The sequence below is a fragment of the Doryrhamphus excisus genome, linkage group LG2 (genome assembly GCF_037039965.1).
Source record: "Doryrhamphus excisus strain RoL-2023G ecotype Guam linkage group LG2, RoL_Dexc_Guam_v1.1, whole genome shotgun sequence".
In the NCBI taxonomy this organism is placed as follows: domain Eukaryota; kingdom Metazoa; phylum Chordata; class Actinopteri; order Syngnathiformes; family Syngnathidae; genus Doryrhamphus; species Doryrhamphus excisus.
In genome coordinates, this window is record NC_136358.1 from 19,209,132 (window position 1) to 19,225,892 (window position 16,761).

Consider the following 16,761-nt stretch of genomic DNA (forward strand, 5'->3'; position numbering starts at 1 on the left):
CTTGAACCAGTCATGATGTGCAAAAAAAATTAAACTATATTAGGAAAGCAGGAAGTGAATGAGAAATATATATTTTTTAAAAAAGTAAAAAAAAACATGTTTTTAACTATATTAGGAAAGCAGGAAGTGAAAAAAAAAAGTCAAAAAAATTCAACTTAGGAAAGCAGGAAGTGAACAAAAAATATATATTTTTAAAAAGTAAAAAATAATGATTGTTTGTCTACATGTGCCCTGTGATTGGCTGGCCACCAGTCCAGGGTGTACCCCACCTCTTGCCCGAAGACAGCTGGGATAGGCTCCAGCACCCCCCGCGACCCTCATGAGGAAAAAGCGGTAGAAAATGAATGAATGAATGAATGAACCTCAACTTCAGCAAAAAAATACAACCAATCATGGCTGACTGCCAGAATAAGACTTGACACAGTGACAGTTGAAGGGTGAGCAGTGTGGAGGGGGCGTGGGGGGTGGGGTGGGGGGGGACATCAGTGAAGGTGGAATGCGTCAGCACTCCATTCATGTTCCTCTCATTCTCCACTGGAGGACAAAACATGAACGGTGAGGGAGCAAGGAGGAAATCAATTTGTTCCCGCCATGCTTGACTCATGAGTGTTTTTGCTTTTTTTTATTTTATTTAAGGACCGTCTCCCCATTCCCTTAAGCCAAGCCACAGAACATTTAAAAATGGTACAGTGGGAGTTTCTGAAACTCTCTTAAAAAAAAAAAAGGTCTGAGTGCTCTGAGCTCACCCAACTACCTCAGGACACTGCAGAGCAAACACTGGAGAGAAAGAGAGAGAGAGAAAAGAGAGAGAGAGAGTGAGCGAGCGAGCACTCGTTCTCCCTCTCTCTTTAGCTGCTACAACGGATCCTTTCCACATCGACGCTACTGTTAACGTCACGCCTGTGAGCCGCGCTCGCCTTCCCTGTCTTGCTCTCTCCCCGGTCAGACGCCGCATCGGAGAGAGGAGGCACTGATCACCACACCAGGAGAGGCGGGGGGGTTCAAGAAAGAAGAAGAAGAAGAAGAAAAAAAAAAAGAGGACTGGAAAGCAAGCAAGACGACAGAGAGGAAAGAAACTGCGCACCACCCCTCCTCTCCCTCTTTAACCCCCCCCCCACAATCAACCCAGCTACAACACCACCACCACTCCTCTCCTTCTTTCACCCCCCCCCCACCCTCTCTGAAGAAATTGACTGATTATTGGGAAGTGCGCGGGAGGCAGGCTGCAGCTGCTGCTGTGTGCGCTTCACAGGGATGGTGAGCGCGAGTCGGTGATTTGCCGCACGGTGGGTCGCAGTGTGCGCCGGGCTCGAGGGGGGACGACGAGGTTAGGGACGGACAACACATAGCAAAAAAAAAAAAAGTCTGGAGCTGCCGATTCTTTGCGACCACCACCACCCCCCCTGCTGCTGCAGGAAAAGACAAGAAAAGCGGAAGGGAGGAAAAAAAAAACCCCCGGAGAAGAGGACACGACGCCACATTGAGAAGGGGGGGCTGCAGGAGAGATCTGACCAAGCTGCCAAATGATTGACCACTGAAAAGTGGACACAGGAATACAAAGACGAGGAGGGGGGAGGCTCTTTTTTTTTTAACCCCCCTGGATTGTCACTCTCTTTTTTGGAAGCGCCGCAAACAACAAAAGGCAAAGAAGACCCGAAAGGACGTCTTGATTGTGCCCCAAAATCCAAAAAAGACGAAGCGAGCACACGTGTTGGTTGTGTGCTGCTATGGAAACCCGGATACGGTGTCTATCCGGGGGATCAACTGTCGGATTCCAAGGACAAGCGAGAGGAGCCGACTGTGAGACGGCAGCATCGGAGCGCCGCTTCCCCGGGAGCCTGAGTGGATTCCTACGTCCGAGCTTTTTTTCTTCTTGTTGATCAAGAGACAAACACTCGTCGTACACGGGCGGCCTACGACTCTTTCGGATTGGATGTATGGATTTACAAAAAAAAAAGGGCTCACCTTGGTTTAGCTCTCTTTTTCCAAAAAGGGCACTTATTAAAAGGCATTCTTTGCCGCTCGTGGGATATACGTCGGCTTTTGTGGTTGCAAAAAAACAAAAAAAAAGGAGAGAAGCTTTAGATCTCCTGTATTGTTAACTTGAGGTAGGTGTCGAGTGTTTCAACCTCTCTCTGCAAGCCTACCTGCTCTCCTTGTGTCTTGTGATGATGGCTTTTGGTTGCTTAATTTACCACCATGTCCTTCTCATACACATTTCAGAGGAGCCGGCCCCCCCGACTCGGCCCCCCTCTCCCCTGAGCACGTAAAGTGTTAACTAAAGGAGCCACATTATGTCCTCGTTGCGTCTTCAGTTTCTTTAACCTTTTTAACTCCTGTCCTTGTGACACTAAAGCCAGTCGAGCATCTAATCTCCCTGCCCCCCCCCCCACACACCACCCCGACACACACCCCCATCCGGCCCCCCAGATGATGCTGAATTATGAATGTGCCACATCATGAGTCTCCTGGGGAGGGTAGCTGTGCATCGTGCCAGGAAAGCCGCCCTACTCTGTGTAGTGTTCTTCATGGCACGAGCATGGAGCAGCGCCTCCCTGGCCTTGGGGGCGGCGGTCTCTCAAGGACCCCAGGGCTGCCCCCCTCAGTGCTCTTGCAGTAGTCAGCAGGGGAAGGTGGTGTGCACGCGGCGGGGCCTCACTCGCGTGCCCCCGGGCATCCCGGCCAACACGCGACACCTCAATCTGATGGAAAACGCCATCGAGGCGGTGCAGGCGGACTCGTTCCGCCACCTGCACCACCTCGAGGTGCTCCAGCTCGGGCGCAACGCCATTCGGCAGATTGAGGTGGGCGCGTTTAACGGACTTACCAGCCTCAATACTCTGGAGCTGTTTGACAACCGTCTGACGGTGGTACCCAGTGGGGCCTTCGAGTACCTGTCTAAGCTAAGAGAACTATGGCTGAGGAACAACCCCATTGAGAGCATTCCCTCCTACGCCTTCAACAGAGTGCCCTCCCTGATGCGACTAGACCTTGGAGAGTTGCGGAAACTGGAGTACATCTCAGAAGGAGCTTTTGAAGGCCTACAAAATCTCAAGTACCTCAACTTGGGTATGTGCAAAATAAGGGGGGACATGCCAAACCTGAGTCCCCTCAAGGGCCTGGAGGAGCTGGAGATCTCGGAAAATCACTTCCCGGTGATTAAGCCCAGCTCCTTTAAAGGTCTGAACTCACTGAAAAAGCTATGGGTGATGAACTCGCAGATAACCGTGATCGAACGCAATGCCTTTGATGACTTGTCGTCATTGGTGGAGCTCAATCTGGCCCACAACAACCTGAGCGCCGTGCCACATGACCTGTTCGCCCCGCTCAAGTACCTTGTGGAGCTCCACCTCCACCACAACCCTTGGAACTGCGGCTGCGACTCTGTGTGGTTAGCCCGCTGGCTAAGGGAGTACATCCCCACCAACTCCACTTGCTGTGGACGCTGCCACTCGCCTGCCAACATGAGGGGTCGGCAGCTGGTTGAGGTGGACCGAGGCGAGGGCGCTGCGACCCAGTGTTCCGCCCCGTTCATCGCCGACGCTCCAAGAGACTTTAACATCTCGGCGGGGAGAGTCACGGAGCTTCGGTGTCGCACGGCTCAGATGTCATCAGTACGCTGGCTCCTACCGAACGGGACCGTCTTGACCCATGCCACCGGTCACCTGAGGATATCGGTACTCAACGACGGCACCCTAAATTTCTCGAATGTTCTGGCTGCCGATACGGGCACTTACACCTGCATGGTATCCAACGCGGCCGGCAACTCCAACGCTTCGGCCTACCTCAACGTGAGCGCCGCCGAGCTCAACACGTCCAACTTGAGCTACTTCACGACCGTGACGGTGGAGGTCTTGGGGCCGACGAAAGAGATGCCCAAGCCAAAAACCACCACAACCACATCTGCAGCCACCGGAGTGGCCGGCGTCGCTGGAGGAGGCCTGGGTCTTGGATCCACCACCACAACTGCCTCACCTTCAGTCTTTCAGCCGGTGTTCATCTCCACGCCGACCGTGTTGCTGCAAAGCACCGACAGCCCGCCGGGCGCTGCAAAGCCGTCTGCAGTTCCAGGACTCAAAGGAGCCACTGGCAAGCCTGGCAAGTCCGGCCCAAGTCTGGATGAGGTGATGAAAACCACAAAGATCATAATAGGCTGCTTTGTGGCCGTGACGCTAATGGCTGCCGTGATGCTCATTGCTTTCTACAAGCTGAGGAAGCGCCACCAGCAGAGGAGCACAGTGGCGGCTGCTCGCACGGTGGAGATCATCCAAGTGGACGAGGAGGACCTGCCACCACCAGCGTCGGCGGCTCAAGAGACTGCGCTCACCTTGCCTGAAATTCGAGACCACAACAGCATCCATAAACTGGACTTTCTCAGCCACAAGGCCGACTACAGCTTTCACAAACCCAAGGCCGAATACAAACCTCAGCCTGATTTCACCTTCCACAAACCCAAAGCCGAGTACACAACGTACAAGCCCAACATGGACTTCCACAGTGGTCACACTCATAAATCTACGCCGGACTTTAGCCTACACAGGCCTAAGCTCGACTACAGTCCCTTCAGGCAGGACTTTAACACTCACAAACCGAAAGCGGAATACAGTCCGTTCAAAGCAGACTTTGGAACTCACCCAAAAAGCCGGACAGAGTACAGTCCTTTCAAAGAAGACTACAGCACTCATCCGCGGCAAAAAACAGACTTCAGCCCCTTCAAGAGAGATTATAATACCCAACCCAAGTCCAAACACGAGTACAGTCCGTTAAGATCAGACTACAACACTCAGCAGAAACAGAAAGTGGAGTACAGTCCATTCAAGCACGACTTTGGAACTCATCCGAGGTCGAAACCGGATTACAGCCCATTCAAGCCTGGCTACAGTACTCAACCCAGACCCAAACCGGACTACAGTGTCCAGAAAAGCAAGCCCGACGGCAACTACAGACCCAAGGACCCCTACGCCCCCCATAAATCTGCAAACGACTACAGCGCTTTCAAGACGGACTTCAGCCCACAGAAAGCAGATTTCACCGCCTTTAAATCGGAATTCAGTCCCCGCAGCCAGAGACCCAGAACGGATTACAGTCCGCACAAGGTGGACTACAGTCCCCACAGGATGGACTTCAGCACCCTGAAGCCCAAATACAACACCTACAAACCAACGGGCCACGGGGCCAAATGGACCGAGAACAATGTCGGGAATTCTTTGCCTCGAACCTTGCCTAGCACCATCACGGCCATGGCTGAGCCTTTTGTCATAAAAACTCACACCAAGGAGAAAGTACAGGAGACTCAGATTTAAACGGCTTAGACCACCCCCCTCCCTGAAACCCCTACCATTGCCCCCAGTCCGCACCCCGACCCTCTTGAATCACGCAATAGAATGCACAATGAAAACAAAGAGAGGTGACTATTTTGTACAGAGAGCAGAGACTGATGTTGTACATGCTTATAAATATACATATATATATATATATACATATATATATATATGTATATATATACTGTATATATGGACACAAACTACCATGGGCTGGTGACAGAGAAACATATATTAAAAAGAAAATGAAACTATTTTCTAACTTGTAACTTCTATTTAAAATAATACGTTGTTTAAGAAGCTGTCTTGACTTTGACAAATGAGGGTAGTGTTGTTTTCAAGAGAGAGAGAAAAAAAAAACGGGGGTGGGGGTGGGGGTTTGGGGGGGGCATTCTGTGTGATTTTTACACTCTGCTAAAGAGAATGCAGTGAGAAGAGATTTATTTATACAGAAAGGGTCTCTTTAACAACAACAAAAAAGGTCAGTGTTGATCTTTACAGGTTTATCTTATAAAAAGCACCAAGAATTTGTACTGTGCCAAATGTTATAAATGCAATAAAAGATTTCTTTTTGGAGGAAAAAAAAACCATAAGTCTTAGAGAGACGTGGATTTTTTTTTCTATAGTTGGCCTGGTGTGTACATTCTGTACTGTAAAGATCAGCCAGTTGCTGTAGATACTGCAGCAAGATGCTGCGGTGAGCCTTTTTTTTTTTTTAACCGTGTGTGCGCTGAAGCAGTCCGACACGGTGAATAACGGCGCGGCGTCCGCCATCATCACATGAGGAGGGGGGGTGCTAAAAGGGCGTTTATTGATAGAACATATGCATTGCAATGGAAGGTTAAAAAAAAACAAAAAAAAACAGGCGGCACGGTGGTCAAGTGGTTAGCGCTCAGACCTCACAGCTACCAGACCAGAATTCAATTCCACCATGTGGAGTTTGCATGTTCTCCCCGTGCATGTGTGGGTTTTCTCCGGGTACTCCGGTTTCCTCCCACATTCCAAAAAAACATGCTAGGTTAATTAGCGACTCCAAATTGTCCATAGGTACGAATGTGAGTGTGAATGGTTGTTTGTCTATATGTGCCCTGTGATTGGCTGGCCACCAGTCCAGGGTGTACCCTGCCTCTCGCCCCAAGAAGACAGCTGGGATATGCTCCAGCACCCCCCGCGACCCTCGTGATGTTCTTTCATTGGCTGCACGGTGATCGAGTGGTTAGCGCGCAGGCCTCACAGCTAAGAGACCCAGGTTCAATTCCACTCTGTCATCTCTGTGTGGAGTTTACATGTTCTCCTCGTGCATTGCAATGGAAGGTAAATTTTTTTTTTTTTAAAGAAAAACAGGCGGCACGGCGGTCAAGTGGTTAGCGCTCAGACCTCACAGCTAAGAGACCCGAGTTCAATTCCACCATGTGGAGTTTGCATGTTCTCCCCGTGCATGCGTGGGTTTTTTTTCTGGGTACTCCGGTTTCCTCCCACATTCCAAAAACATGCTAGGTTAATTAGCCACTCCAAATTGTCCATAGGTATGAATGTGAGTGTGAATGGTTGTTTGTCTATATGTGCCCTGTGATTGGCTGGCCACCAGTGCTCTCACCCGAAGACAGCTGGGATAGGCTCCAGCACCCCCCCTTGTGACCCTTGTGAGGATAAGCGGTAGAAAATGAATGAATGAATGAAGAAAGAAAAGCAAAAGGCTGAAACGTTCAGGGCGCCAGTGATTTCAGTGAAAAAAAAAAAAAATGATGAGTTCAGGTGAAATACGGACTTTGTGAAACGCCTCATCTTGCACTTTACCAGAAACATATAGATCCTCATTTCACTTTTCATTGCTCTGCCAGATGTTGTGCCTTCATCAATCAGCATGGCGGGGGGGGGGGGATTTTTTTTAGGGTGACAAATGCGTTCAGGTCTCGCCCGTTAACCGGGAATTCTTCATTTCTGACACAATCGGCCCTCTTCGTCGTAAGACCGTGTCACAAATGAGGGCCTGACAAAAAGCGATGACACGTGACATGCGTGTGCGTCACATGACGACGACGTAATCGCGGTTCGATTTGAAGCGCACATAAAACTGCTTGGCTTGTTTTAAGAACAACAAGCATCAAAGCACCTGGAGTCTCTCCCCGAGTATGGAATTGGAGTAACAAAGCTAGAGAGGTGTTTTTTGGTTTGTGGCCAATTGTGAGAATTTGTGTTATTATGGTATCGCAAAGGTGCCACAAGGTGTGTCCAAAGTGCGGCCCGGGTGCCATTATTTTTAATCAGCTTGTACCGCATTGTGAAAATTTAATCGTTTGAGAAGCAAAAATGGGAAAATGACAGCAAAAAGTTAAATTACAATAACATATATAATATTTAAACGTGTAATAAAAAATTTATACAATAAAGTAATTTTCATAAACATTGTTTTTAAGATTAAATATCAAAATGTATATAAAAAATATACAAAAATACACCGAAGTGTATAAAAGTGTATAAATGCAATTTTTTACATTAGGAGTATATTTTTTTCAATGTACCAAATATACAGGAGTTAAAAATATATATATTTTCATAAATAATGTAAAAAAATATTTTAAATCTTGTACTATTAAAATTATAAAAGTAAAGTACAGCCAAAAGTAAAGTATTTTTTAATCAATAAGTATGTTATTTTAAAACCAATATATAAAATATTTTGATGAATGTAAAAATAGTGAATAAAATGATACAATTGATATTTGTTTAATATTAGTAAATATAGTAAATATATACTATGTATAAATATATTTATAATAATTTTAATGTTAAATAAATACAGCAAAAAGTTAAAATGTTACACTCAATAACTTATACATATATTATATTATTTAAACATGTAATAAAAAAGTGTATAAAAGTGTATAAATGCAATTTTTTACATTAGGAGTATATTTTTTTCAATGTACCAAATATACAGGAGTTAAAAATATATATATTTTCATAAATAATTAAAAAAAATATTTTAAATCTTGTACTATTAAAATTATAAAATTATACAGTAAAGTATTTTTAATCAATAAGTATGTTATTTTAAAACGAATATATAAAATATTTTGATGAATGTAAAAATAGTAAATAAAATGATACAATTGATATTTGTTTAATATTAGTAAATATAGTAAATATATATGTATAAATATATTTATAATAATCTTAATGTTATCAAATAAATACAGCAAAAAGTTAAAATGTTACACTCAATAACTTATACATATATGATATTATTTAAACATGTAATAAAAAAGTGTATAAAAGTGTATAAATGCAATTTTTTACATTAGGAGTATATTATTTTTTTCAATGTACCAAATATACAGGAGTTAAAAATATATATATTTTCATAAATAATGTCAAAAAATATTTCAAATCTTGTACTATTAAAATTACAAAATTATACAGTAATGTACTTTTTATCAATAAGTATGTTATTTTAAAACCAATATATAAAATATTTTGATAAACGTAAAAATTGTGAATAAAATGTGATAAATAAAATTGTTTAATATTATTAAATATATATGTATAAATATATTTCTAATAATCATAATGTTATCAAATAAATACATGCATTTGACCAAGTCATATTGTAAATATAGCAAAGAGCAAGAAGACAATGTAAAGAGAATGTAGCATGTTGATACAAATAGCAGAATATAAGACAAGCTTAACTTTGCCTTTCATGTGAGCTAAACTGTCTTTCAATAAAAATCTGATTGATCCAAGAAGACGACTATATAGTCATAAGCCAGGAAAAATAATTCATGAAAAATAAGACTCATTTTGTCTTATGAGGGGTCGTCTTGTATGCGGGGGTGAATAGGAAACATGCATAACAAATGAGGCGGTGGTCACCAGCGAGGGTCCATGATCGTGGGCGCTGTGCTATAAAAAGGCTCCCCGTCACACTAATCAGGCAACGTGGCCGCGGGGGGTCATCCGTCAGCCAATCAGCTCGACCCATACTGAAGGGCACGTCTCCTTGGGAAACGCTGAGCCTCGTCGCTTCCTCCTCTCTCAGCTTTTTCCATTGAGCGGCTGCTTTATTAGACCGTCGTGTTATGAAAGCAGAAAAGGATGTGCGGCTATTCAGAAAGAGCCAGGAAGGTAAAAAATCCCAAATAGGTGATTATTATTATTATTATTAAAATGAAATTAGGTAAAAGAGCAGGTGCAGCAGAGGGACAAAAAAAAGGGCAGTAAGCGGCGCAAACGTGATGCAAGACTGCCAGCTACAGATGGAAGGCGGGATATGAACGCCAGGGCCATGTGGCCGTGATGATGGAAGGGGGGTGAGGGGCGCGGGACCGGTACCGGTAATGGACAGGACCACTGGGAGCAGTTAAGACTGTGGACAGGAGGACGGGGAGGGGGGCGAGGGCGTCACAAACGCCGACAATTACTGGCTACAAATGCAACGACACTCCGTTTTTACAGGTCAGAGCCCTCCGATGGTGGAAAAAACAAACATAAATCCCCCCCCCCCGTGTTGCATGTTTTCATACAGGCGCCTCTCAATAACCCGGGCATCTTGAACTGGCGTGACAACGGCCGACGCTGCAAACGATGTTTAATGGCGAGTGCGCATCCGCTGCTGCTGCATGGCCGGTCTGCTAGTTGCAGCAGGCTATTCTGAGCGGGCCTGCGAGCGTCTTTGCCTGGTGAGTCAACATGAGTCAGGGCCAGAGAGAAAGAGGAGACAAACAGGCCTTTTGCTCCACTGAGGGCTTTTATAATGGCCGCGCTAATTCAGCCCCTCGTGCGCCGGAGCGTCGAGAGTCGGGGTGAAAATACGTAGCGTTATATGTTGTTGGATAAATGATTACAACCCCCACAAACCACACAGACTTGAAATTTCTCGCACAGATCAAGGCACCTGTAACATGTGTCCAACCAAGTGTCCAGGAGTCTAACTGAGGATATTAAATGTATGCTAGCATGTCTTCCAAAAAAAAAAAAATTTACCGCAACCCATAGGGGGCGCCACAAATTCATTCTTTCATTTCCAGCCATAAAAAAGTCAACAAGTCAAAGTCAGGGGTCCCCAACCTGTCGATCGCGAGCCCCCAGTCCATCTTTGGGACTGTAAGAATAGAATAGAGAATGCCTTCTTACATGAGCGCCCCCTCCCACCGAGAGGGTGACGAACAAGCAACCCCCACAAACCACACTGCCTTGAAATTTCTCGCACAGATCAAGGTTTCCTGTAACTTCCTGTAACGTTTGACATGTGTCCAACCAAGTGTCCAGGAGTCTGAGGATATTACATGTATGCTAGCATGTCTTCCGAAAAAAAAATGACCGCAACCCGTAGGGGTGCCACAAATTCATTAATTCATTCATTTCCAGCCATAAAAAAGTCAACATGGTATAGGCAGGGGTGCCCAACCTGTCGATCGCGAGCCCCCAGTCCATCTTTGGGACTTTAAGAATAGAATAGCACTAATTGCTTGTTAGGAATGGAATATTTGCCCTCTGCTGTCAACAACTCTTCCGACGTGTCTTGTTCAAAGCAGAGGTAAAATAGGAATGGAATGTTACCGCCGCTTTGAGATTCAGCAGATGGGAACTATATTGTTAGGAATGGTATGTTTTTCCCTCTGCATTGAGATTCAACAGATGGGAACTATATTGTTAGGAATGGTATGTTTTTCCCTCTGCGGTCAACAACTCTTCCGACGTGTCTTGTTCAAAGCAGAGGTAAAATAGGAATGGAATATGTTACCGCTGCTTTGAGATTCAGCAGATGGGAACTACATTGTTAGGAATGGTATGTTTTTCCCTCTGCGTTGAGATTCAGCAGATGGGAACTATATTGTTAGGGAATGGTATGTTTTTCCCTCTGCGTTGAGATTCAGCACATTAAATATATATTGAATTCCTAACAATATCTACTGTTGTTGTGAATTCCATTTGCTTTGAACAAGACATGTTGAAGGTTAGTCAACAAAAGAAAACTATTCCATTCCTAAGACCTCCAACCAGCAGAGGCTGTTACACTCCATTGTGTCTCAAGAAGGCAATACAGTATTACTTGTGTGTGCTGCTGTACAGTGTTCTGGTCTTGGGGAACTGCGTCGGGGGTGGACAGGAAGTGAGGTCAAGGGTTCAGAGTTGAGTGGTAAGCATGGGTTATACCGCCATGTTTAGGGTTACTGTACCTATTGTGTGCCTAAAGTCTGGTGCTTGTGTGTCTCAGACAAAATCCCCAATACTGGATATATCACATCTTTGAAGGAGTCTTCTGAATACCTTGAATAACTTTAAATATCAATTTTATGTAGGAAAATGCTTCAGTTAGGCAAAAATAAAACAAAAAAAACATAGTATTTACTTTAAAATGTAAAGATTTTCGCCTAATGGCTCATATTCAATGATGATTAGTTAGCTTTGGGAATGTTGTGCTACATGCATACTACGGACCACTCCTGGTATGCTGGCATGGAAATAGGGGTTCGGAATATTGAGTGAGGTTCTCCCATGCCATTAAAAAAAAAGTTGATTTAGTCATGGCCAGTTAAAGCAGCAAAGTCAAGCTATTTTTGCCACCAGTGGAGTGTGTTAACGCCCCGTGAGGTACGCTTTATTATCCTCCTTTCACAGGTGAAAAACATCCCGGCCTTTTTCGTGGCCACCGGAGACGATAGAAGCCTTGCTTTTTTTTTTTTTTTTTTTTTATTTCCGGCCTCGCCTCTTTTACGACACCGTCCGCCAGGCTGAGGGGACCGGTTTGCGCCGTAAATCGCATCTGCAGAGAGCATATATATGCATTGGAGAGGCCGCGGGGGTGTTTGTAAACATACAAGATTAAGATGCAAAGACGGAAAAAAAATGTTAGCTTGTAAAGTTAACTACATTTAAAGAAAAGAAAAGTACACAATAAGAAAAGTTATTGGCTGTAAAGTTTACATTTTTTTTACAGAAATAATTATCACTAGCATAAAAAAAATACAAGATGGCATAAAAAATGATGGCACATTTTCAATTATGCAGGTCGTTTTTCCTGCAACAGTTGCCTGCAGCCATTAAAAAAAACTGAAAGTAGTTCAAACAACATTGCGTGTGCAACTAATTAAAGCATGTTTGCATGCAAACGCCACCAACAATGACGATTGTGTGCACAACCAGACAGGCTCTTCAACTTCTTTCTATTTACCTTCCACAAAAAAGGGAAGGAATAAGGAGATTGCTTCTCTGTCAACTAAGCCGGGAAAGTTTCAGATAAGTGGTGGGGGATTTCATCTTTTCTCCGCAAGGAGAGGCTGGGGGCATTTGGGTGGGGGTGCGTGTGTGTGCAGTGGGGTGGAATTGGGATGATAAAATGGTTCCCCTTGAATTCTGTTTGACGTTGAAGAAAGCCGGCAAAAAGAACGGCTAACAAATTACCGAACCAACCTGAGATATTCACATTATATTTGAGATACAACAATCCGAATGCTAAGTGTGACGTAACATGTCATTACATGCATTATTCAGTAGTAGAAGGAACTATAGGGGTGTTGTTTCATGTCTACAGGGCTCTAATAATGTTAAAAACTGTCATAAACCAAATTTCTATGCTCAAATTACATTACATTTGAGATACTACAACAATCCCAATGCTAACTGTGACATAGCATTTCATTACATGCATTATTCATTAGTAGGAGGGACTATAGGGGTGTTTCATGTCTACAGGGCTCTAATAATGTTAAAAACTGTCATAAACCAAATTTCTATGCTCAAATTACATTACATTCGAGATACTACAACAATCACAATGCTAACTGTGACATAGCATGTCATTACATGCATTATTCATTAGTAGGAGGGACTATAGGGGTGTTGGTTCATGTCTACAGGGCTCTAATAATGTTAAAACTGTCATAAACCAAATTTCTATGCTCAAATTACATTACATTCGAGATACTACAACAATCACAATGCTAACTGTGACATAGCATGTCATTACATGCATTATTCAGTAGTAGGAGGAACTATAGGGATGTTTCATGTCTACAGGGCTCTAATAATGTTAAAAACTGTCATAATGCGAATTTCTATGCTCAAACTACAAATTGGTCTGTAACCAATTAGCCGTGATAAATGAGGGATAACTGTTTATACAGAGTTTTGGTTTTTAAAAATATATATTTTTCCGCTGAAAAACATACAGCATTCGCCACAAGTCGGTAATTTATAAATCGCAAGCGCACAATTTTTGTGCGTTTGTGACTTTGCACTTTGTTGGACGGTCCTTGAACGCCCCACGGCTGTGGCTAGCAACACTGTCCATGGATGCTTTTCCACCACTACACATTTCATACTTGTATGTGAGACATGCTTAAGGTGTGAACAACGGCAATTAAGGAGAGAAGGGTAGGATTCCGGGTGTAATGAAATAAGTACAAGAGTCACTTTTATCACACGTTTGTCCAAAAAGTGAAGAATAACAACATGAAGCTAGCCGTGTGTGGAAAATAGGCCTCGTTAAGGGCGTATCAATTACTGGCGGATTTGCCCCCCCCCTTCGCTGGTGGTCCTGGAACATCCACTTAAGCGGACTTTAACAAGTTGACAGCAACTCCGAGTGCATCACAGCCAATTTCATTTAGGGTATTTTAGTCTGAGGGAACCCAAGTGGTGTGTGTCTGCATATGAAATGACGGACAAACTAAAAAAAAAAAAACAAAACAACAAAGCCGAGAGAGCCAGAGCACCATCTTCCCGCCTAGACAAAAAAAAAATGTTTTACTTGGGAAGATCTTTTCCAAAGCACAAAGGGACTTCCAAAATGAGCACACCAAAGAAAAATAGTTGGCCGCCTTAAAGCCGGCTAATAGAAATGTGAAGAAAGACCGGGAGGGAGTCAATTAAATTTCCCGACACAATCTCAATGAAACTAATCCGTAAAGATCTGGACAAATGGGTGCTTATGTTTCGGGGAGGGAGTTGCAGGATTTGTTTTATTCCGTTTTTGGAGGGTCTTGTGATGAATTTTAATAAAGAGCCCGTCGGGAATAGTCACAGCTAATTGAACCAAAAGGTGCCAATTTGCGGTCCTGTGTTGTCACATCAGTTAAAACGACGCCTGAAGTCCCTAGATCAGGAGGTCTCAAACATGCGGCCCGCGGCCCAAATGTGGCCCACAGGACACTAGTTTGAGGCCCCCACCTTGATATGAAAGTTTAATGTTAGTTTGATATTAAATTTTAGGTAAAGCAGGGGTCTCAAACACGCGTCCCGCGGGCCAAATGTGGCACGCAGGACGCTAGTTTGAGGTCCCCGTCTTGATATGAAAGTTTAATGTTAGTTTGATATGGATGCTGTATGGTATCATGTACCCAGAAAAAATTATTCCGTTTGATTAATGTTCATGTTAAAGGTTAAATAACTTAATAGTTATCCTCCCTATCCGTGTGGATATATAAATATAATATAATACAAATAAAATAAATAAATAAAGAGTATAAATGTGACTATGTTTTGTCATGTCTACAGAGCTCTAATAATGCTTTGTTCATTTTAATCTGAAAAAAAAATTTGTCTACCCACCAACTATATGTGGTTTCTTAAGTTTTTATTATTTGACGTTTTATTATTATAATTATATTTATTCATTTATTACTGATTGATTTTCTTTATTCTTGATTTGTTTATTTATTATTCATCTTATTTTGTGTAGAAAAATAAAAAGTAAGATATTTGAGAACAGTGGAATGTTTTATCAGAGCTTTTATTGTAGAAAATCGGAACCAAAGCAAAGTTTATTCATTTTTCTGTTTTTAATAAATGCGTTTTTTTTTGTTTGTTTTTTTTGAAAACCTGATGCGGCCCAGCCTCGCCCAGACCCTAGCTCCAGTGGCCCCCCGGTAAATTGAGTTTGAGACCCCTGCCCTAGATGACCGGCTAGGACTAGCCGTGTCTTTAAGCCACACCCACTTTGGGTTTGTCCTGAAGCGATTGCTAGCTCCCTATTGGCGCTACGAGGTAGATGATCGTATAGAGAGAGAGACACGGAAGCGTCGAGGTGGGGTGTGGTGGGCGGGGGCGGGGGTAACACAGGAGAGAGACTTGGCAAGTGCTCTGCCTCCCACTTGGTTGGCGAGCTTAGAGACAAACTGTTTGCTCACAGCACATCCATTAGTATTGTTCCAGGAGATAATAACGCCATGTGTGTTTTGAGTGTCGCTTCTCAGCCAAATGTGTGTGTGTGTTTGCGTGTGTGTGTATTAAGAATGACAGACCGACAATATGGTGCGGTGGTGTCAAAATGTATGGAAGCCAGGATTGAAGAGCTTTTACTGTGTGCAAAATTGAAGAAGCACGCCCAAACTGGTTTGGTGTAAATGTTAGTTTTCTTTGGGTGTGTCCAGCATGAGGCCTGGGGGCTATTTAGTGACCTTTTTTATCATCCCAATGCTTATTACAAAGATAAAATTAATTAAAAATGTAATTTATAATAATTACATGTGGCAAATGTGGCATTGTGATCATAATCCTAATTACAAGAAGAAAGTAAAAAAGCAGAAATGAACAACAAATGTAATTTTATAAAGCTATAAAACATGTTTTGTCGGGATGCACAATAATTATCTATACCTATACCTTAAACTATATTAGGAAAGCAGGAAGTGAACAAATGTAACAGTTACTTATTGTAAAAGTACCAGATGGAGGGGTAGGATTTAATAAGCTTTGCTTCTTCCTACTCCTTTTGGACATGTGTAGAGGGGACTATAGGGGGTTGTTTCATGTCTACAGGGCTCTAATAATGTTAAAAAAACTGTCATAAACCAAATTTCTATGCTCAAATTACATTACATTTGAGATACTACAACAATCCCAATGCTAACTGTGACATAGCATGTCATTACGTGCATTATTCAGTCGTAGAAGGGACTATAGGGGTGTTGTTTTGTGTCTACAGGGCTCTAATCATGTTAAAAACTGTCCTAAACCAAATTTCTATGCTCAAATTACATTACATTTGAGATACTACGACAATCCTAATGCTAACTGTGACATAGCATGTCATTACATGCATTATTCAGTCGTAGAGGGGACTATAGGGGTGTTGTTTTGTGTCTACAAGGCTCTAATAATGTTAAAAAACTGTCATAAACCAAATTTCTATGCTCAAATTACATTACATTTGAGATACTACAACAATCCCAATGCTAACTGTGACATAGCATGTCATTACATGCATTATTCAGTAGTAGAGGGGACTATAGGGGTGTTTTGTGTCTACAGGGCTCTAATAATGTTTAAAAAACTGTCATAAACCAAATTTCTATGCTCAAATTACATTACATTTGAGATACTACAACAATCCCAATGCTAACTGTGACATAGCATGTCATTACATGCATTATTCAGTCATAGAAGGGACTATAGGGGTGTTGTTTTGTGTCTACAGGGCTCTAATAATGTTTAA

At 43.1% G+C, this 16,761-nt stretch overlaps 2 protein-coding genes across 2 annotated transcripts in view; one reads left to right on the forward strand and one right to left on the reverse strand.

Annotated features, from left to right (window-relative positions):
• The window catches only part of snd1 (staphylococcal nuclease and tudor domain containing 1), a 144,138-nt gene that overhangs the window by 73,332 nt on the left and 54,045 nt on the right, over positions 1-16,761 (reverse strand). The gene's annotated exons all lie outside the window — the stretch shown is intronic.
• On the forward strand, positions 501-6,093 carry lrrc4.1 (leucine rich repeat containing 4.1). Its single transcript, XM_058078019.2, has one exon. The coding sequence runs from the start codon at positions 2,448-2,450 to the stop codon at positions 5,301-5,303; it is 2,856 nt and encodes a 951-aa protein (XP_057934002.2). The 5' UTR covers positions 501-2,447; the 3' UTR covers positions 5,304-6,093.

Coding starts and splice junctions, on each gene's coding strand:
- lrrc4.1 (XM_058078019.2), top strand. CDS start 2,448: ATGTGCCACATCATGAGTCTCCTGGGGAGGGTAGCTGTGCATCGTGCC.